Source organism: Danio rerio, chromosome 5, assembly GCF_049306965.1.
Source record: "Danio rerio strain Tuebingen ecotype United States chromosome 5, GRCz12tu, whole genome shotgun sequence".
NCBI classification, from domain to species: domain Eukaryota; kingdom Metazoa; phylum Chordata; class Actinopteri; order Cypriniformes; family Danionidae; genus Danio; species Danio rerio.
This window is the reverse complement of record NC_133180.1, coordinates 37,738,073-37,761,470: the sequence shown is the minus strand read 5'-3', so window position 1 is coordinate 37,761,470 and position 23,398 is coordinate 37,738,073. Positions and strand designations below refer to the sequence as shown.

Genomic DNA, 23,398 nt, shown 5'->3' with positions numbered 1-23,398 from the left:
TACAATAAATATTTGATGTGGGATGATGCTTTTTAAGAGAACCTTGATCACAGTTCAAGGCTGAGATTCATGTGCACCTGTGATGATGATTTCTTTCGATTCCTTCCAAAGAAATACAGAATATGTAAATGTGAACGATGGAGCTCAAGCCAAAACAATCTCAAATGACTTACTAGTGCCTCATGGAGTGGTGTTTTGAGGTGGGTGGACTCAGGTAACCTCAGGAGGGCAGATTCAGACTGTGTGCTGCATGTGAGAGCCAAAGCGATGGCAGGACTTCAGCTCAGAGCTGCAGCGCTTCATTACCATCTCACTGTAAAAGAGAGCAAATCAAGTCAAGAGAGTGTCTGTGTACTAAACAGTTACTTTAAAAGTAATATATTACAATCTTGAGTTACTTCTGTAAATAGTAACTAAATGCGTAATATAAAAAGTAATATGATATGCTAATTATGCTAATATGTTATGCAAATTGTTTTTATCTGAGCTGGGTTTGCAATTTTGAGTTTATACAGTTAAAGTCAGAATTATTTACCTTCCTGTGATTTTTTTCTCTTTTTCAAATATTTCATATAATATTTCCTGTGGAGAAAGTCTTACTTGTTTTATTTTGGCTACAATAAAAGCATAAAAAAAAACATTTTAAGGTTTCAAAATTATTAGCCCCTTAAACATTTTTTTTCATTGACTACAGAAAAAACCACTGTTATACAATGAATTGCCTAATTACCCTAACTTGTCTAAATAATCTAGTTAACCTAATCAATTCTTTAAATTGCACTTTAAACTGAATACTAACATTTTTTAAAAATATCTAGTAAAATATTATGTACTGCAATCCAGCCATACAAATAAAAGAAATCAGTTATCAGAGATTAGTTATTTAATTTATTATGTGTAGAAATGTGTTGAAAAAAAAAATTTCTTTCCATTTAAACAGAAATTAGGAAAAACTATAAAGGGGGGATTAATAATTCTGTCTTCAACTGTATATATGTATATATATATGTATATATATATATATATATGTATATATATATATATATATATATATATATATATATATATATATATATATATATATATATATATAATATATATATATATATATATATATATAATATATATATATATATATATAATATATAATATATATATATATATATATATATATATATATATATATATATATATATATAGATAATATATAATATATATATATATATATATATATATATATAATATATATAATATATATATATATATATATATATATATATATATATATAGATAATATATAATATATATATATATATTATATATTATATATATATATATATATATATATTATATATTATATATATATATATATATATATATTATATATATATATATATATATATATATATATATATATATATATATATATATATATATAGATAATATATAATATATATATATATATATATATATATATATATATATATATATATATATATATATATATATATATATATATATAATATATAATATATAATATATATATATATATATATATATAATATATATACATACTTTATTTTTATAGGACACCAGTTGAGACAGGAAAGCATGCCTGGGAGCAGAGAGAGAGAGAGAGAGAGAGAGAGAGAGAGAGAGGAAGGAATGGCAAAACACCTCAAACTGGGACTTAAACTCAGGTCGCCGTGAACACCTGAGTGACATGTGCTGATTTAATAACCACTAGGATATTGGTGTGGACCTATTTTTGCTCTTTTTCACCAAAAGTGAAATATGAAATGAACAACACCGGTAGGCTTACGCCCATTCACATGGGGTGTCAGCATCAATGCTTCCTATTCAATTTAAATAGGTGATGTCAAGTGTTGCCAAACTGAATTGTGAATCCTTCTGAGCTGCTACAGCAGTGTTGTTCACTGCAGAAGTTGGGGATTTCTCAATTATTTTTACATGAAGAGTAGGAAGAGTTTGGATTTCACACTCTACAGTTTGTAAGCAAGTAAATACATGTTCACATTTAAACTAGAAGTACAGTGAGTGTCATGTTTACATATTGTACATAAAACATCTGCCGTTTACTACCAATTTGTCACAACAGTGCAGGACTGTAAGTCATTACATGGGAAAACGAAAGTAAAAGGCATTACTTTTCTGAAAAATTAAGATATATTTACTTACTATTTACTAGCCACTTCAAAAAAGTAATCTGAAACTTAAAATGTTGAACTGTAGAGTACTGTTCAAAAGCTTAAGGTCAGTATTTTTTTTTTGTTATACATTTTTTTTTTATTTGGGAGAAATTAGCAAATAAATCTGAACTCAGAAATAAAACATTAAAAGTAGTCACTGTAGCATCAGTACCTTTTTCATGTTCATACCTAAAAGTGACTAAGTGTGCAGAAGCATTAAATACAAGTGACATAGGCTATCGAGTTGTTTTACCACACATTTCAAAGTACTATAATAAAAATGTGATAATTATGTGGAGTGAAAGTGCCCAATAATAGTGCTCTTGAAAATTTTAATCATTGCCATAATCCAAATTAGTCCTTGACAATGTCTAAAATTACTCTTTAAATACAATAGAAACATTTAAAATGTTCAAATATTAAATGACAGCGGGGAAAACCAACATATACATGATGTAATAACTGCATATTGTTACCCCGAATATTCCATGCTCAATAACTTATTCTTAAAGAAAACATTCTGCATTTTTACACATTTGCAAAATATATATAATTTTCCTCAGGGAGACCAGAAATGTCCCCACAAAATCACAAATTGGAGGTATTACTATAGTGGACATTTGTCCTCCGAATAAAGAGAATAACAAAGATGGCAACTTAAAAGATGGTAAATCGCAGTGCAAACAATCATTCCATGACAGATAATCATATTTTTCTTTTACATTGATCATGTATGACAATGTATTATGCACTGTCACAAAAAAATCTGTCACCGGTGGAGAACCTGTTCAAAAAGGTATGTGTTTTACCATAATTACCTGTCAGGATGTCTATACTGTACATATTAACACACTCTGAATGTGTACCACCCCAGTAACAGCTTTTGTCACTTTTTTCTCCTTGAGACAAAGCATCATCAATGGGCTCTCAATAAGGACAACATCCATCTCAAGCCTTATGTCCACTCTGCAGAGCTCCATTTCAGTCTTACCTCACTACCAGAGTATCACATTCTGCAGCCAAAGCAAACACTGCTTTACCTGTCCAAAGAGCAGAAAACACACCTGTCTGGCTGCGTGCTCAGGGCTGCTTACCAAACCACATCCTACTTACAGGCCTGAACTGAAAGTGTGTTCAAGTGGCTGGGAAAGGGAGATGCAAGTCTGCACCCAAGTTTTTTCAGTATTAAAAGATAAAAAAAATCCTAAAGTGAAACTTTACTGACAATAAAACTGTATGCAAACGCTTTTTTTTTTGTTTTTTGTTTCAAGTTCATTTGTTTTTAATGTTTTAAAAAGTCTCACAAATCAAAATTTAACAATAACACAAATAAACAGCAATAGTGTTTTTACAATAAAAAAAATAAATGATGCACAATACTAATCAAAAACTGGGTCTTGAGGTATACACTCATACACTATGGACTATTTAGCCTACCCAATTCACTTTTACTGCATGTTTTTGGACTGTGGGGGAAACTGGAGCACCCGGAGGAAACCCACACGAACATGGGGAGAACAAGCAAACTCCACACAGAAACGCCAACTAACTCAGCTGAGGCTTGAACCAGCAGTCTTCTTGCCGTGAGCCAACAGCACTACCTACTGTGCCACCACGTTGCCAATACAAATTATATATAAATTTAAAAATAAGTATGTAACAAAATTGTTTGTTTAGTTTTGTTTTTATGTGTGTGTAACACATAAACATAATACATAAATATAATACACAAACATATATTATGCCAAAACTAACTTTTGTTTTGGATGTGAATAATAGCAATTATTCCCAGCACAACAAAATACCTTAATGGAACATCATATCAACATTCTGATGTTTTTAGCATAAATCAAATCAATATATTTGATCCACAATTTTTCAAACGACCCAAGTGGAAAAGATTTTTATTATAAAAAATTATTATTATTAAATACATTTAATAATACAATAATAAATTAATATTTATAACTGTATTTCATATTTCTTAACAAAACATTTTATATATTGTGTAAAATCAAACAAGCTCTACTTGTATCCACGTTTTTCCAACATAAACTTTATTTTAACTAAAATAAAAAGGACAAATGTTTAAAACATTGTAAAAACTATAATGAAACTAAATTATGCAATCAGTCCAGGTCGGTGTCCTCAGCAGCAAACACATGAAGCACTTTTAAACAAATGTTAAGGACAATAATTAAATTGTTATGATAAGAAATACCTTTTTAAATAAAAATTCTGTTTTATTGAGATGGATTGTTGGTGATTGCATAGCTGTTGGACATATTGGGTAGCAATCCATGAACAAAAGAAAAATTAAGACCTGCATTAAAAAGATTTAAGACCTATAACACAATATTTTTAGTAAATGTAACCCTTTTTAAGGCCTAAAATTTTTATTTTGCGATTTAAGACCCCGCGGACACCCTGTTATTTTCATCAATACTAAAACGGTTGTGATATATGTGCTAATGTAAAGAGTGGTCTGCCACACTGTACACATGCAGAGGCTCATGTTTCTGTGTCTTACAGAACTTCACGGATACTTTACCATTTAGAGTTGCCCCTCCATCCCAGGGAGGTTAACCACTGACCTGTGTGTGTGTGTTCACATGTGCCCGTGCAAGAGAGGCCGCTATTAGATGGTGTGTTCAGTGCTTGTGTTTCCATGTGAGTGCTCAGTAGGAATTTCAGAAACTATGTAATGGAAGACAAAGCAGATAATTGGGAATGCAGAAGCTTTTCTAAAAGGATGCATTATTAGATTGAATGAGCTACTTCTGCACTGAACCTCTGCAGCCTAAACTGACACGATCACGTCAGCTTAACGTTCATCATCACCATCCCAAAGAGGGAAAAAAAATCGTATTCACAATCACATTACCTTGTCTGTTCCCTGCAGGTGGAATGACTCCCTTAATGCAATCCAGGGTTTAAGACTAAATATCCATCTTTTCCATCAACATTTGATCCATTGATAATAACACTTTCTTTCCTATCATAATTGTCATCACTAGAATACACTTTTTTGTAGAGTCTCCGTGCAGACAGATTTCCCCATGTTCCTGACCGGCTGCACCAAGCACTGTAACTAAATATACAGTTTCTTTTTTCCATTTCGAAAGACAACACCTTTTCTGAGCTAGACGGGTTACCGTTTAATCAGTTCCACTTTGACCGCACACAGACTTCCACGAGACAATCGTGACTTCCACGTAATCCAAGACTTTAAGTATTACTCCGCTGTAGAAATTTTTAACAGACCACGTCACCAGTAAGACGGAGAACAAAGGGAAAATTTCAGTAGACAATGGCAGAATATATAGAGATATTCATAAAGGGCTGTGAGGTATAATTGCCTAATAAATGTAAATAACCACACATATTACTTTAACTTCCATCACTGCAAAAACACCTTTTTAGCAGTAGTTTGATTTGTTTCAGGTTGGGATATTTATTTCCGGTACTTTGATCCCATGTACCCACTTCAAAGTTTCTTATTTGGTAAAACTGCAGACAATATCAGAAAAGCTAAAAATGGATTTTTAAAAAGGTACATGTCAAAATCATGGTCAAAATAAAGCATATATTTGATTATGAATTGGTGGTATGTTTAATACACAAGGTTGGCACCTGAAAAAGTCAGATCAGTTGATGATTAGATTATATTTTTCTGAAATTACACTCTCATTGTGTGCAATATATCACACAAACCAATAGGCTATTTCACACACAAATCTAATACAGAACAAACTATAGCTGCATTGACATGGACGCAGTTTTTCATCTGTGAGATTGTGCCACAGTTGATTGGGGGTGTCAGGTCATCCCTTTGGATTTGAGATTGGGTATGAGAAATAACCCACTGCATGCTGCCATGTTAACATCAAAACAAACCTAATGTATTTAATCTAAATAAATAAATCTACAATCATTTATAGCAACACTAGAATTAACTCTTCATGGTTGCTAACCTTTTGCTCTTTTTCCTGTGCAGGGTGAAAAAGACTCTCGTTTTTAGCTTTCATCGACTCCTAAATAATACAAAAGAAACCTAGCAGACCCAAGGTTGAGTGGCTCATTAATAACTTGTGTAAAGCAGCCACAGACTGAACGGAACATGCGACTGCTAACAGGTGCTACTCTCAAAAGTAACGGAACAAAGACAGCTAAACACTTGCAAACATTCCGTGCTTCTGTTTATGAAACCAAAAACAAATATGTTGCCGCGAGTTGTGTTGGCTCCTCCTGACAAATACATTGTTGAAGCGGTGTGCGCATGGCATCCTAAACAGCAGCAGTCAATAAAGTGCGTGAAGAGTGTAGTTTATTGAATTCATACAACAGAACTTACCTTATTGTCTATTAGAGAGCTCAGACTGGAACGAACATGACGGAGAGGCAGCATAGGAGGTTTGTCAGTCCCCAGGAGAGTCGCGCCATTAGTTTTCGTTGTGATCTGTTTCTGTCCCGAACTATCCGAGCATCCCAAACAAGCGCGCATCCTCCACGCGTACAGCACGCTGTAGACTGCGCAGCAGCTCAACGCGACGCTCTGATTGGTGCGTCAAAATACATCAACAGCGGCCTTTACATACACTTTATAAATCTGAAGAAAAAGGGCCCACTACAGACCAACATAAACAAAAGAATATTTAGCTTTTGTTGAACCTTTGTACTTTAAATAATTCATTAAATGCGCTGTCAAAAACGATGAGGACATGTTTTCAGTTTTGTTTGTTGCACACAATATATTTTATTGTTTCGTATTAATGAAATATAATAGCCTAATAGTTATTAAATATATCGCTTGGCAACAAATATGATTATATTGCTTACTTAATAACACGTTACCACAGTAAACATAGTGCTACAATATTATGGTTAACTTACTAGCCTATAAAGTGGATTAGCCTATACACTAGTTAGTTTTACAGCCTCTTTTAAGTACTCTCTTAAATACAGCCACCGACAACAAAAACAAAAATTCTTATTCTATAATCGTGATTGTGGTTATTTTGTACAATAATTTTTTTTTATTTAGCATAGAAATCCGTGACAGGATGGGTCACACAAAATTTTGTTTGTAGCCTAATAATCGTTGGGCTATATCGCCATCTGCTGGGCTTAATGTAATAATTCTCCCAAAAAAAGTCAATTCCAACATCAGTTATTTACCCTCCACTTGGTCAGTCAAAGTTTCTTTCTTCTGTTTAACACAAAATAAGTCATTTTGAAAAATGTTGGAAAAGTAGCCTTTGACTTATATGGTGCCTTTTCTACTGGTGTCAGTGGCTTCAAGATTCTGAGCTCCTTTAAAATAATCTTAATCTTAATCTTTTTGCACACCCACAAAAAAAAAAAAAAAAATCTAAACATTTTGCAAACACTTGATGGGGAGTAAACAGATAGCTTTCTCACAAAAAAACTAATTACCCTTTAAATACTTAAATAAAAATGGAACCATAATTAATAATAAGTAAAAAGGTCACAAATTGAGAAAGGAATGTTTCATTATATTATTGTCAATGCAGTTACTTTAAGAACTATGCAAGTTGAATACTTGTAATATTATTGCTGACTTTATCAAATTAATTTGACTGATGGATTATTATTTCACACTGGGTTTGCTGGCCTTGACAATAACTGAGCTGTCTGTGACTTTGGTATTAAAGAATTCAACCATGAACTGGTTCTTCAGTCTGTGGAGGAAGTGAATGTACCGCACCCCCGGCGCATACTTGGAGAACACATGGGAGACCTGTGCACAAAAAAAACACACATTATGTTGACAAGAATATCAAATATTGTTGAAAATTAATGTACACGTGCATGTTTGTGCTACCTTTTTCCAGGTGTGTGAGTAGCACTCCAGGTCCTCTTCAGGGTTATAGGTGTGCTGCTTAATAACAGTCTCACCATCAGCACCCAGGAGCTTCACATCAAGCTGATAGATGCATTTATGAAGCTGGCTTTCCTCATACCTAACCATAAGGAGAAACAAATACACACTGCAGGTCAAATTGCTTAATGTTGGAATTAAAAAAAAGTGTAGCTATGACCACTGCAGACAGACTTCTATGCACATTATCTGTTTTTTTCCCATTCAAGCCATTTGAAATGCGTGTAGTTAAAAGTACATTAAGAACATGCAAACGTTGTTAAAATGGTTTCATTCCCCCCCCTAGTTATTAGAAGTCTGCATAAACTGAAATTGGACATTTTAATAAGCAGCTCATAACTCACCAGTCTTCAATGACAATCTCTGGCTGAAAGTCGTCCAGCAGTTGGTCCCACAGACCTGCTGCCTTCAGGTCCACACACTGCTCTAGAGTGAACCACCTGAGATAAAAATGCTAAACAGTCAGTCATATCAGGCAGACTAGGTGACCTCTTTCTCACCCCAAAAAACATTGACAAGTGATTGTCTTGCTCAGATCTGATTCAAATACAGAGAAACATACTGAAATAGTAATGGTTATGTAACTGTGAGAGGTTTACGGGGGTCTTTTTTGCATGTATAAGACAAAAAAATGTATAATTGTAAGTAACTAGATTCACATTATTAAATACAGTTCTACAGAAAGCAACACAAGATGTACATTTTTGCTACACAAGTTACATACCATTTTGTATATTTATACATCTAATGACCAGTGTTTTAATTTATTTTATATTTTTGTTGTGTAAAAAACTGTGATTAACCTGTGCTGAGGAAGCTGGCAGATCACAACACCGGGAGGAATTCCACTAGTGTCATAGGGCAAAACTTCTGTATTAGTTTTCCAGCCAGAGAAATTACCTACATTTAGCATCACAGAACAGGATAACATTTTCACTCAATTTATTTGCTGTAAAAGACATTAAGAATGGCTAATGGCACACATTCATTGCAAGTTATACATTTCAGCATTTTCTGGGAAGCAAACATAAAGTTTTGGTTACAGACTCACCTTCAGGCTCCAACTGAGGTGGTCGGTCTGAAGGAGGTGGTATTCCTGACCGATGGGGTTCAGGTGGTGGAACAGTGTGGTTCACACCTGGTAAGCAAAAGGAGAAAAAAAGAGAAGAAATTTAAAGATCAGAATGATTAAAATTTTTTTAATTTAACCAAATACAAATATCCATAATTTATAAGCAAATTTTGCACCATTTTTAGGTTATGTAAAACAAATTATGGGAAGCTTATTTGCACACTCCGAATGATTTAATGCTGCTCATTCTATAAATCACTGCACAGACTGAGCTCTTGACATATTTCCTTTATAATAAGAACAACAAAGATGTTATACAGTACAATATCCCCTTTTAGCATCTTGCACAATGTTAAACCAATTCAAGAGCAAAAAGTTTGACAAAGAGGGTCTCCATTCAACATTCAAAAAGTGTTCTTGTTTGGTTCACACGAATAAAAAAAACAAACTCAAATAATAATAAATAAATAAAATATCCAAATGGGAGCTAAACCTGAACCATCTGGGAAGGGGATATTAGCAACAAGTTTGAAATTAGCAACTATTTTCAGATCATCAGTTATGCTTTCAAACTATATTCATCACCAAGACAGTTGCAGCTCATCCATAATGCTGTGCCTAGGATCCTGACCAGAACCAGAAAACCAGAGCACATCACACCTGTCCTTAGGTCTTTACACCGACTCCCAGTTACTTTCAGAATGGATTTTAAAGTCATACTTGTCTATAAATCACTAAATGGCCTAAGACCTCATTACAGATATGCTCACTGAATACAAACCACTCAGATCTTTCGGATCAGATAAACTAGAAATTCCAAGAGTTCAGTCAAAACAACATAAACTGGCCTATTACGCCCCTCGCTGCTGGAATCAACTTTTAGAAATGATAAGATGTGCTCCAACATTATGTACATTCAATTCAAGACTGAAAACACATCTGTTTAGCTGTGCTTTTAATGAAGGAGCAATGTGCTACATCTGACAGTTCACACTATGTCTTTCTTTTTCATTCTTTAAAACCTGTTTTAACACTTTTTAATGTTTGTAATTTTTAAAAAAATCACATTTATTTTTTGTTTTTATTTTCTTATACTTTTCTCTTTTATTCCTGTTTATGTAAAGCACTTTGAATTGCCACTGTGTATGAAATGTGCTATATGAAAAACACTGCCTTGCCTTGCTAATTTCTCAATAGTTAAACTGATTGTGTAACAACAGCAGAAGTCAAACATCAGTGCTACAACCATAACCTCGGTCTTCTCTAGTTCTCCAGCTCAAAATATCTTTTACTTTATACAGAAACAACAATGTTTGAGCAGAGATTTCACCAAGGTATGACATATACAAAGTAGCACCGCCATATGTGAATACGCCTGTGTGTGACGTCATTACCGTAAGGCGAGGGGTTTTGCAGTAGGTTGCGCTCGAACGGCTTCGTCTCGAACACCGATTTCCAGTCCACGGTGTCAGGCATTGGGACACCGTGAGCCCCGAGCTGCCATTCCGAGTCACACTTCTGCTTCCAGTCAGTCGCCATTGCAGAGTCAGACTGTTTCCCCCGTGGTCCGCTCACTGCAGTCTCGAGGAAGTGTTTTATTATGGTCTGCCCCGCCCTGCAACTAACTCAGAACTTCTGAGCTTTCTGCATTTGCGCAAGATACTTAATTGCACTTTACTCACAGGTGAGTCACAAGTCACAGACCACCCCTGTTTGACGATGGTGCCAAGACACTTGATACATTATTTTGAGCAGTATGAGGCATACACTGTTCTTGTCATATGGTCCGAAACGCAGTGGTATCTTTCAGGCACTTTATTGATGGTGTTGTTTTATATAAAGACAGTTGAGGTGGTAGAGAGCATAATTCATGTGCAGCAGACAGACAGCTGAACTGTACCACACCCTTTAACACAACACCATTGGCTTATCACGTCAGCAGCAGAGATTTACTGGCAGTTTGTTGCACTATCCAAATTCAACATAACTTACAGTGAATTGTGTTTTGGAAAATGTGTGTGCATAAATTCATATATATATATATATATATATATATATATATATATATATATATATATATATATATATATAAAGTTTAACTTTTATTTTGTTAAAAATGTGTACACTAGTCCTGTTAAGAGGTTTAGTCTCTGAGAGAACATTTACTAAAACTTAAATTTTTGATGAGTATATTTACAAGTTAATTAAATTACATTAAGTTACTGGGTTTCCCAGAGATTGGTTGCAGCTGGAAGGGCATCTGCTGCGTAAAACATGCTGGATAAGTTGGTGGTTCATTCCGCTGTGGCAACCCAAGAATAACGAGGGGACTAAGCCGAAAAGAAAATGAATGAATGAAGGGTTACAATTATAATGCGGTTTTTCAAAGAATTACCTAGGGAGGTGTATCAGGCATGTCCCAGTAGGAGGCATTGGGTAGGACCCAGGACACTCTGGAGGGACTATGTCTTTTCTTGGCTGGCGGAGCTGGAGTGTCTGGGAAGAGGGAAGTCTAAGGTTTTCTCCTAAGACTGCTGACGCCGCGACCCGGCCAAGGAAAAGCGATTGAAAATGAATGCATGAATAAATATTTCAAACGTGTTTCTAAAATATCAATGTAAATGACTCTTTATGTATTTCACAACAACCTGGAGCTTAAAACAGTAGAGATGATAGTGGACTTCAGGAGAAACCCCTCTGCTCTCCCCCTGAGCATTATGGAGTGCATTGTGGCAGCAGTGAAGTCATTCAGGTTCCTGAGCAGTGAGCACCACCTTCTCTCAGGACCTGAAATGGGACATTCACATTGACTCCATTGTCAACAAACTTAATCGAGGCTGCACTTCCTTCGTCAGCTGAATAAGTTCAACCTTCCAATGGAGCTGCTTAAACAGTTCTACTCTTCCATCATTGAATCAGTCCTCTGCACTTTAATCACTGTCTGGTTTACCTCAGCTACCAAATCTGACCTTCGAAGACTACGTCAGGCTGCTGAGCGAATCACAGATACAACCCTCCCTACTCTCCAAGAACTGTACTCATGTAGAGCGAGCAGAAAGGCTGCCAAAATCACTCTGAACCCCTCACACTGCCTCTTTACCTATTGGTCAACACTACAGAGCACTGTGCTGCAGAACAACCCGACACAGAAACTGTTTCTTCTCTACATTTAATATCTGTTTGTTGTCCTGTCTCTGTAATTCTGTTGCAGTGTAGAAGCTCTGTCACAAAAACAAATTCTCCTGTGTGAACCTACCTAGCTCTTTCTGATTTCTGATGTATTTTTTGCAGAGATAGGAGTGAAGCCTATATGTAAATGGATTTTTTATATAGTGATGCATTTGTCTAATCATTTTACTGTGGCACCTTTGTGAAAGTAGTTTCTTTCTGAATAAATTTTCCAGTAATCCCAGTCAAAATGTGAATATACTTAGTCTTTATCTCAAAACCTAACTTTCATCAACATTGTACACAATCTTCATTATTTTCATAATCATCTTCACTTTTCCTCAGTAAGCAGATGAAGTAAATAGAAAAATTGTAACCCAGAATGACCCAAGTAACCCTCTTGACCTCATGCTGCGGCTTCTTTCAGGTGTATTACATAACAACTGACTGCTCAACATCTCACTCCCTGTCAGGAGAAATCAGGAGCCCTCCCAAACAAAGGCCTAGGAGTTTTTAAACAATCTTAAGACAAACACCAAACCAGCTGCTCCCACAGGCATCCACCCAGTATCATATTAATCAAATAACATCATTCTAGAGCGCAGGCGATTCACACAACTCCTCCAATGTTTAGTCAGTTTCCTGTGTTGCTTAGCATACTGATGTCCCAACTCTGCAGTTTTGCAACCAGTATTTTATAGGCTGTTTTGAATCATCTTGCCGAAGTAAAGGGAAGTTAAGGTTTCTAGAGCATACATATGTATTTATTTTGGAGTCCAAATGGGGACCCTATGAAATCCTATGAACCACAAACAAGTTCTGGTATCCATATTGTGATGGGCAGCCCAGAACACAACCTCAGGTGGAAATAAAGCTACAGAGTTTAAACATAAACGTCCAGCAACTAAACTACCTTATTTTTTATTTGATTAACTGCTATGAAGTCATGTATTAATAATGTATTAACGATACAGTCGATCATATCGCGTCTTCATTATCACGTCTCATCTACTTCCTTGTTGTTTTCTGACTGCAGGGGCAGCAAGCGGCCTTTAGAGGGAGCTGTTGTGTCTCTGCTCTTTGGTGATTCTTGAATTCTAAATCTGATCTGAAACACAAACAATAACAAGGCAACACTGTGATTCAGATAAATAGTCTAAGTGCTATTAAAGCCACCAATTCACTGATGTAAAAAAAAAAAACAGCAATCAAAATTCAGCCATTTTTCCTTCTTATCATGGGTAAAATATGCAAAATAAGTATATCAAAATAAGCAAAGATATTAAACAGATGCAATTACAAAAATTGAAATAAAATAGTTTGCGTTTAACTAACTGGTTAATTGGGATTTTTTCACATTGATTGTTTGGGATCAAAAATGAAAATGTCGTCATCATTTACTCGCCATTCACTTGTTTTTAACCTTTATGACTGTCTTTCTGCTGTTAAACACAAAAGAGGATATTTAGCTAAAACCTGTAACCATTGACTTGCTTAGTAAAAACTACCATGAAAGCCACTGGGTTTTCAGCCTTCTTCAAAATGTATTATTTTGTGTTTAACAGAAGAAATACTTCAGGGTAAATTGTTCGCATTAAAATGTTTTGTCATTTTTTAAAATAATTTGTTTACAGTATTTATCATCTGCTAACTGTAAAGTAACTAATTACAAATACTCAAATTACTGTAAATAGGTAGTTTTGCTCAGAAATTGCTCAAGGAAAGATGTGTACTTTTACTTTCCCTTGAGTACATTTTTAGTGCAGTATGTGTACTTTTACTCCTCTACTTTCTTTCAACCTGCAGTCACTACTTTATTTTTCCTTGTTTATCGGCATTAGAAAAATCAGCCCTGCTGAAAAATCCAGCTTAAAGCAGTCTAGGATGGTTGGCTGGTCTTAGCTGGTCAACCAACCTGGTTTTAGAGGGGTTTTGACCACTTTCAGGCTGGTTTCCAGCCATTTCCACCCTGGTCTTAGCTGGTCAGGCTGGAAAGTGACCAGCTAAAACCATCTAAAAGTTGGACATAGCTGGTTTTGCTGGACTCCCAGCCTGTCTAGGCTGCTCAAGCTGGTTTTAGCTGGTCATCTTTCAGCCTGACCAGCTAAAACCAGGCTGGAAAAGGCTGGAAACCAGCCTGGAAGTGGCCAAAACCCCTCTAAGACCAGGCTGGTCGGCCAGCTAAAACCAGCCAACCATCCTAGGCTGGTTTAAGCTGGATTTTTCAGCAGGGAGTTCTGTGATTCCTGTCTAATCAAATCACGCATAGAAGGTAAATCATGATGAATACTTCAAGACATGGGCGATTTATAATTGCAGCAAACTGTTTGGAAGCATTAAAATTGTCCATAAAGATATCCAAAATCTTTACACGCATTGACCCAGAGACTGTTTAGATGCATGTCACTGATGAGAAGATGACGGATGTTTACTGCATGATGGCTAAAATGGCCTTAAACACCCAGCACACTTGACATTAACATGACGTCAGATTGCGGGTGTACTCTAACGTCATGGGGACGTTGCATTTTGTTTGGAAATGAAAGTCGGATTGACATCAGAACTCAACGTCAGGCTTTACACTTAAGTACTACAGGGCACCTACTGTATATACCACCTATGCCTGTGCTATAGCACATTAACCACCCTAAAAAACACTGAAGAACCATTACAGGTTCTGTGTAGGTTATAGCACTTAAAGTAAATTGGTTCCCCATAAGATTAGGAGCAAAAAAATAAAAAAATAAAAAATCATGATATCTGAATACTAAAAAAGTTTTTGTAACCACACACACACACAAACAATTCACATGACTGAATTTTAATTTATTACTGAAATATGACTAGCAATGCTGTAGTTGTAATGGAATTAATTGTTAGCATTTTGTCTGTCTCTGTGCTATAGCTGTCTGTGTGTTTCTTCTAGACAGAATATGTTTTGACCGAATGACTCGACTATGAATCAGGTTCACCATGTTTTAAAAGTGAATGCAGAATAAAGTATCTATTATTTTGAATATAGAGTTTGTAGTATTTAAAAAAATGTAATGTTGGTCAGTAAATTAACTATTTGGTTGATTGTGTGATTTAATTGCTGTATTAAGACTACATTAAGTATTGGTTAATGCTTGTTAGCAATTGAGAAAAACAGTGAGAAGGCAAGATGGCGGATAGAGCATAACAGTGTTTATATGCTCCCACACAAATCAGCTAATTACTAAATACAATTTGATTCAACCTCATGGCTTTAGACATATTACGTCTCTGAATTTTTTTTTTTTTTTTTGGCCAAATTTTTCTGAAAATGCCTCGTAGTGAAAAGAAAACCAAAAAGAAAGAATCTTACCTAACTACGTCACCAGAACACTGTGAGTTAAGCAACTTCATGGCAAAATCATTTCAACAACTGACAGAAATAATTTCAATAACTTGACCCTGTCACTGAGCTCTTAGAAATGAATTCTCAACAACTGTAAGACTCGGCTGGATGAGGCCGCACAAAGAATCACTGTGGTGGAAGAGTTAACCGAAGGCATGCAGGCCCGTGCTCTCATGCTGACAAGTCAAGTTGTGTCACCTACTGACCACATAGATGACTTGGAGAACAGCAAAAAACTGTCATATATAAAGTTAATTGTTTATAAAAAGAGAAATTCTGTATCATTCTATAAATACTATGTTAATTTTTGTCCATTTCACAAGGTGGAATCACTGAGCTGCACATCAGTACCTTTAATCTTATCCCATTTCACACAACACATGCCAGATGTACACATGATACTCTCCTTATGTACTTATGCATGCGGCTAGACTGCAGTTAGAGATGTGAAACCATATGAACCAGGGTGTCATAATAATTATCAGTGGATGTCTTAGCAGACTCACTCTACTAAGGGGAATATCACTCTCTCTCTTCTTGTGCGAGTACTTTCCATGAAGTGGCTAGGAGACCTTTTCTTGGAGGTTTTGGCTGCTTTTGCACCTAGTTTGAAGTAATTAATCACAGAACTGGAGAAAGTGCATTACTTCAATCATTTCAAAAGCATAGTAATAACAAATTCCAAAAATTATAGTATAATATTGAGAGTTAGTTTTAAGCTATCTCGCGTCCCACCTGCAGGATCACTGAGGCCCACCGGTTGAGGATCCCTGATCTACAATAAAACTGGGGAGAAAACTAGCTTACTCATAAAGGTAGCTCACGCCTAGTTTAAATAAACATACTTGGTTGAAATATTGTGTGTGTGTGTGTGTGTGTGTGTGTGTGTGTGTGTGTGTGTGTGTGTGTGTGTGTGTGTGTGTGTGAAAGAGAGAGAGAGAGATAGAAAGCATCAGACGCTGACATGGGCTGCTGGAGCATCAGAGAAGAGTTCATTAATATTCATGATCCTTCCAAATATGGTCAAAACCAACCTTATCAATTTAGGGCCAGTTTCTTGGAAATCCATATAGTGTCTATTTAAATATAAGAGAACAATTTAACCTACTGTATCAATTTATTCTGTGGCACCTTTAAGTGTCACCTTTGGCACTGTAGTCTTATGCTGTGTTCACACCAGATATGGAAGAAGTGTCAAGCGCGAGTGATTTACATGTTAAGTCAACGCAAACGCGCAAATAGACATCCTGTGGTGCGGGTGACGTGAATTGCGGAAATGGCGAGATATGCGCAAATGGCACGTCGCGAATTAAGCGTTTTACGCAATTGACATGCTTAACGCACGTTTCGCATGAACCGCTCGAGTTTAAAAAATCTGAAGTTTAGCGGACATTCGTGCCGCGTTAACCAATCAGGAGCTTGCTCTTGTGGGGGCTGATAGTGACTTAGTCCCTGTTGTTGATATCCCGGGGGAAATCCTCCTGCCGACACCGACAACAGTTCATCAAACTGGGCCCAGCTCAGTTAGAAACACAGCTGAAAGCTTCCATCATCCAGGTTAAGTTTCTGGAGGAGTTTATGAGCTCACAAACATAGTCCCGTGGACGTTTCTGGAGACCGCGAATTATGTAGCTGGAGGTACGTATGGCTGAATTTCATTTTATTAAGTGAATGCTACAGGGCGGAATGACGTTGTTCCTTTTGGTGCTTACCGGCTGACCGCTTACCTCCGTGTGAAGGGCTTTCCCACCGCAACCAGTTTATCCAGTAAGCTCATCATGTTCATCAGCAGATTTGAGATGCAGAGAGGAGTTGACCACGATGACGAGGACGAGCGGGTACGAGTCTGGGGAAGAACGGTTCCAGAAATCAGGTAAGACAAAAACAGAATCCAAAAAATAAAATGAACAACAGAGTGAGAATGTGGTAAAATCTGAAAAAGTGGTAAAAATCAGATGAGGGCTTTTCTTTTTCTGGACAGCCTTTGTAAAGCGTGTAAAATTGGTTGGGTTTAGGGAAGGAGGAGGGTGGGTCAGTCGATTGGCCGGTTGCCCAGTCAATCATTCAGTCGATCGACAGCAGCCTCTGGTGGGTTTACACGAGAACCCATCGCGTGGGTGCGAATGGCACTCGCCAGAGACATTTGAGATACGAAAAAGTGCACACAGCAGCCTCTCGTGGATTCGTTACAGTGGAATGAACCTCCAACTTACCCAGCATATGTTTTATTCAGCGGATGCCCTTCCAGCTGCAACCTATCACTGGGAAACACACATACACACTCATTCACATACATAAATCACAGACAATTTAGCATACCCAATTCACTTATACCACGTCTTTGGACTTGTGGGGGAAACCGAAGCACCCAGAGGAAACCCACGTGAATGCCGGGAGAACATGCAAACTACACACAGAAATGCCAACTAACCCAGCCGAGGGTGGAACCAGCGACCTTCTTGCTGTGAGGTGATCGTGCTACCCACTACGCCACCTATTAACCTAGTACTAGTTATAATTGGTGGACAGGTTTTTTACATCTCAAAAGGCAATGGGCTATGACTGTGTAAAGTTTAGTTTTTTCATGAGGCATATCTTCAAAACTCAAAATACTAACCCTTTGAACTTCTATATTTGGTTTGTTATTTGAGCTGTAGTGTCTGATTTTGTGGGAAAGGTCCGTTTGAGGTCATTCGTCTTTGCATCTGTAATAAGAACGACCCCATTACTATACCTTTTATTGCAATTATTTCAGGATTTTTATAGAGAAGTCAGTTTGTTTATCAACAATACAAACTGTCAGATGGCTGCTTTTATTACTGAAAATGTGTAAGTGGCAATCATTGCAAAAACTGAAACTTGATAATTTGATTTAATGGTCTTATTATAAGCACATGATTTAAAACATTTTATATAAAAATTTTAGAAATACATTTTATATTCCTTTTTTACTTTAAACCATATTAGTTTCTGTGCAACACTCTATAATGATTGGTAGTCTTTGCACTATATGATAATCACAAACATTCACCAATTTAACAAATAGTTAAGACCTCCCAGACACAGAGAGACTGATCAAAGGAGGCCCACTGATCAATTTCAACTAAGGGGACCTTACCAGAACTCCCAGTCACGATATAAAGAGCAACAAGTGAATATAATGTCCAGGAGCACCAGAAAACTTCAGCGGCAGCCCTGCATGCCAAGTTCTGCAATTAATCTTAAGTGTCAAATCGTGATTTATTTCAACTTCACTGATTGAGCTCTTTGCTGAGTCAATGCAATACAACCCCGAAAGACAGACAGAGAGATGAGGAGTGGGATGGAGGGGAGTTAAAGAGCAAGAGAGAGTGATATGGGTCAGAGAGACAAAACAGAAAGTTTAACAAAAACATAAACAGATAAAAACATGCCTTTACTTCCAACATATGCATTATCCAGTCACAAAATAAACAAGCCCCCTTTTTTTTTTTTTAGATATTGCCGAAGTTGCTTTAGCACAACAGGTTAGTATTAGAGAGTTAGCTCATGTTTCATATGTTCTCACACATTCTAGAACAAACTGTCCCATCAATTGATGGACAAATCCAGTCCTGGCTTGCAGTGTTGGCCTGCATTTAGGCGTCTGTTCACAAATGCAATTAGATTTATTAGTGCATAAAGTTGTACATATTTCATTCGGCAATACCAAATATAGGCAGTGTCAGACTACAATATGAACCGCAAATGAAATTCCACACGCCCAAGGTGACCTGTGAGACCTCCAGCTCATTCCACCACCCATCTGTCTGTGCAAGCATTCCAGTACTCAATGCACATTTGCATTGTGTTCCTAAAAGAGACAAAACTAAAAAGTGCAGAAAAGTGCCAACTAGAACAGACATGTACACATGCTGTACCTTAAGAACCAGTCTTGGCTGAAGGTCAAATTGAGTGTTTAGACTCAGGTTACCTGCTGCCCTTCCAAAGGCCAAATATATTATTAGCCATTGCTGCTGGTAACTTACTACTCTCACTAAAACTACAGGACATGACGATGACATGGAGTCCCCACAGATACACAAAACAAATAATTGTATATAAAGACTGTTTGGCACCCTTCCTGATTTCTTATTTTTTGCATGTTTGTCTTATTTTAATGTTTCAAGTCATCAAGTTTATAACAGGTTGTTATTATAAATGATGTTATAATAAATATTATATTATAACGTCTGTTAAAGCATACGGGTATCGCTGTGGTACAGCATCTAGTGTATCACACTTAAGTTAAATTTCTCCAGCCTGTTGCCTGATTACTGCCATACCTATTCGCAATCAAGAAATCATTTAAATAGAACCTGCATGACATAGTGAAGTAGACCAAAAGATCCTCAAAACCTAAAGATAATGCCAAGATCCAAAGAAATTCAAAAACAAAAGAGAAAGAAAATTATTTAGATCTACAAGCCTGAAAAAGCTGAAAAAGGGCACAGCGTTAACTCGTCCAAGAAGTCACAAAAGACCCCACAACAACATCCAAAGAACTCAGTTAAGGTGAGTGTTCATGACTCCACCATAAGAAAGAAGAAAAAATGGTTTGGATGGCAGAGTTTCATGATGAAAATCACAGCTGGAAGAAAACCAAAAACAAACATAAAGGCTTATCTCAGTTTTGCCCGATCTTGATGATCCCCAATACTTTTAGGAAAATGTTGCAGACTGATGAGACAAAAGTAGAATTTTTGGATGGTGTTTGTCCCATTACGTGTGTTACCATATTATCAGTGAAACGTGGTGGTGGTAGTGTAATGGTCTGGGGCTATTTTGCTGCTTCAGAGCCTGGAAGATATGCTGTGATAAATGGAACTATGGAATAAATGGAACTGCTGTGTACCAAAATATCGTAAAGGAGAATGTCCGGCCATCTGTTAGTGACCTCAAGCTGAAGCGAACTTGGGTTCTGCAGCAGGACAATGATCCAAAGCACACCAGCAAGTCCACTTCTGAATGACTGAAGAAAAACAAAATGAAGACTTTGGAGTGGCACAGTCCTGACCTGAAGCCAATTGAGATGCTAAGTGCTAGGGCATGATCTTTAAAGGCGGTTCATGCTTAAAAACCTTCCAATGTAGCTAATTTACAATAATTCTGCAAAGATAAGTGGGCCAAAATCCACCACAGCACTGTAACAGACTCATTGTACAGTAAGTTATTGAAAACGCTTGACTGCAGTTGTTGCTGCTTAGGACGGCCCAACTAGTTATTAGATTTAGGGGCAAACACATTTTTAAACAGGGCTATGTAGTTTTGTATATTTGTGTGTGTGTATATATATATATATATATATATATATATATATATATATATATATATATATATATATATATATATATATGTGTGTGTGTGTGTGTGTGTGTGTGTGTGTGTGTGTGTGTGTGTGTGTGTGTGTGTAAGAAATCCGTAACGGGCAAACACTCTTTCACACCACAGTATGTCTTAACCGATGGCTGTTAGATTTCATTAGTAGTTACCTAACCGTGCATCTTACACCACTTAGTGACTATATTTCTTAAAACATGATTGTTTGACAAGTGAGATTTTAATGTTTTTTTATGGTAACAATGGCCTTGATAACGTATCTCAATGGCCTTGATAACGTATCTAATGCACACAAAAAAGCACAAAAAAAAGCTTTTTTTCAAAGCTTTCCGTCACTTTTGTGTTATGCAACTGTCCCGTAGTAGCTGAAGCTGTAAAGAGAGTCTGTTCTTTCACTGTATATGCAAGCACACTAATATTACACAACCCACCCCCTCTCTGACATGCACACAATTCTGACAGACACCACCTCACAGACCTAGAAAGATTAGACACCTAAACACCCTAATGATAGAAATCATTTTAAGAATTGGAAGGTGTATGTTATATTAATGTTTCCTTAATGTTTGATAATGAAAAAGTAATTCTATACTTTTGGAAAGTGTCTTTTATTGACGTCTTTAGTAAATTTAATAAATATAGTGTATGAAAAAAAAAGTACTGCTGGCAGATTCTTTGCCAGACATGAACAACCCAAATAATATATCACTGAAGTTACTAAATGTGTATGATTGAATAGTTGTTGTTAGGATAGGACAATATTTATACAAGACAAAACTATTTTAAAATCTGGAATCTGGGGGTTGCAAAGAAATCTAAATATTGAGGAAATTGCCTTTAAAGTTGTCCAAATTAAGTTCTCAGCAATGCATATTAATGAAAAATTTAAATTTTACATTATTTTTCAGTAGGAAATTTACAAAATTTCTTATTGGAACATTATTTTTAATATTCTATTGATAGTAGTAGAATATAATGCAATGCAAAATAAAACTGTTTCAAAGTCACAAATATCAACAAAAGTCCCTTTGGTAAACTTTTTATCCTCAAAAGTTATTAAAGCATCAAAAAAATCAAAGGTTTATGAATGTAAACAAATTGTAATTATTTAGAAATAAATGTAAATCCATGAATCACTAACTAGGGCAAGCTGTTAAGTAACCAATCTTTTTTTTTTACTTTATATATGCAATTTATTTCTGATTTACATCTGAAAACTGTTGTAGGATGCATTCATATCCTAAAGAGAGACTAATTTGGATTGTACAGGACAAATAGAAGACAGCTGTGTGATGAAGGGGACGTGGGGTGACACCAGAGGGCAAGGCCACGATAGGCAAACCCTCCCCCTCCCCCTAATATATCCAGTACAGTCATGGATACTACACCCTAACTGACCAACAAGTCTTATATTAATAATCTTTAAGTCTACGTTTGAAACTTATGCCAAGAGCCACACTGAATTGCAAAGTCAGAGTAATAAAATGAAACCAAAAAACATTTTTAAATATACTTGTCTCTGTGGCTTAATCTTTGCTGATGTGTGTGTGTGTGTGTGTGTACTTGACAGCTGCTAGTGAGCATGTGCACCATGACAGGCCTGTTATTCACACTTGGTGCCATGTTGGAGACTGTTCGGCCAGCTATAGTTTTCTTCACAGAGTCCTGGGTCACCTAATGTCACAAGGAAGAAACATGTTACATGTTAAAATGTTACATTCAAATTGTAATGCATTACTTAACGAAACGCATTACACAAGTTACAGCTTAAAAGATTGCTAGACAGAAAAACCAGGGAGGGGTTTTCCCATAATATCCAGTGAGACTCTAGGAGCGGGAACACTAACAGGGCTCCCTGAGTGAGAACATTGCATGTGCGCGTGACAGAAACCAGAGATGGAAATACCTTCTTTTGAATTGCATAATTGCTTAAAAGAAGACACAACAGGGATAGTTCACCCAAAAAACAGACCATTCTTTTTTTCTGTTGAACAAAAATTAAGATATTTTGAAGAATGCTTTACCGAATAACTTCCATATTTGGAAACTAATTACAGTGAAAGTCAATGGGTCTTCCAGCATTTTTTCAATATACCTTACTTTGAGTTCAAAAGAAAAACAAAACTCAAATAGGTTTGAGGTTGAATAAACATTTTTCATTTTGGGGTGAACTATCCCTAATTATTTGACACTTAAGATTTATAGTAAATCATTTTATAGACTTTCTCCCCTTATTAAACATGGTTGAATTTATCTTCATGTTTATGTCTGGGTTGTGCTTTTTTGAAAAGATTTCCCTGTCAAATGTT

General features: G+C 36.1%; 2 protein-coding genes across 34 annotated transcripts in view; both read right to left on the bottom strand.

Annotated features, from left to right (window-relative positions):
- The window catches only part of slc8a2a (solute carrier family 8 member 2a), a 39,240-nt gene extending 32,498 nt beyond the window's left edge, over window positions 1-6,742 (bottom strand). For 18 of the 33 annotated variants that reach the window (XM_073950947.1, XM_073950943.1, XM_073950952.1 and 15 more), the window contains exons 1-2: window positions 6,565-6,742; window positions 174-313 (exon numbers count right to left, since the gene is read on the bottom strand). The gene's annotated coding sequence lies outside the window, so the exon portion shown is untranslated. Of the gene's footprint in view, window positions 1-173; window positions 314-5,094; window positions 5,447-6,564 lie in introns of those variants that run through there. The other 15 variants (XM_073950944.1, XM_073950954.1, XM_073950964.1 and 12 more) reach the window with 7 other exon arrangements.
- Window positions 6,743-7,223: 481 nt separating this feature from the next.
- nccrp1 (P1, F-box associated domain containing) lies at window positions 7,224-11,124 on the bottom strand. The gene is made up of 6 exons (NM_130921.2): window positions 10,579-11,124; window positions 9,164-9,250; window positions 8,916-9,012; window positions 8,457-8,552; window positions 8,056-8,194; window positions 7,224-7,971 (listed from the first exon to the last, which is right to left on the bottom strand). Exons 1-6 carry the CDS (start codon window positions 10,721-10,723, stop codon window positions 7,822-7,824), a joined length of 714 nt encoding a protein of 237 aa, NP_570996.2. The 5' UTR covers window positions 10,724-11,124; the 3' UTR covers window positions 7,224-7,821.
- Window positions 11,125-23,398: the final 12,274 nt, after the last annotated feature.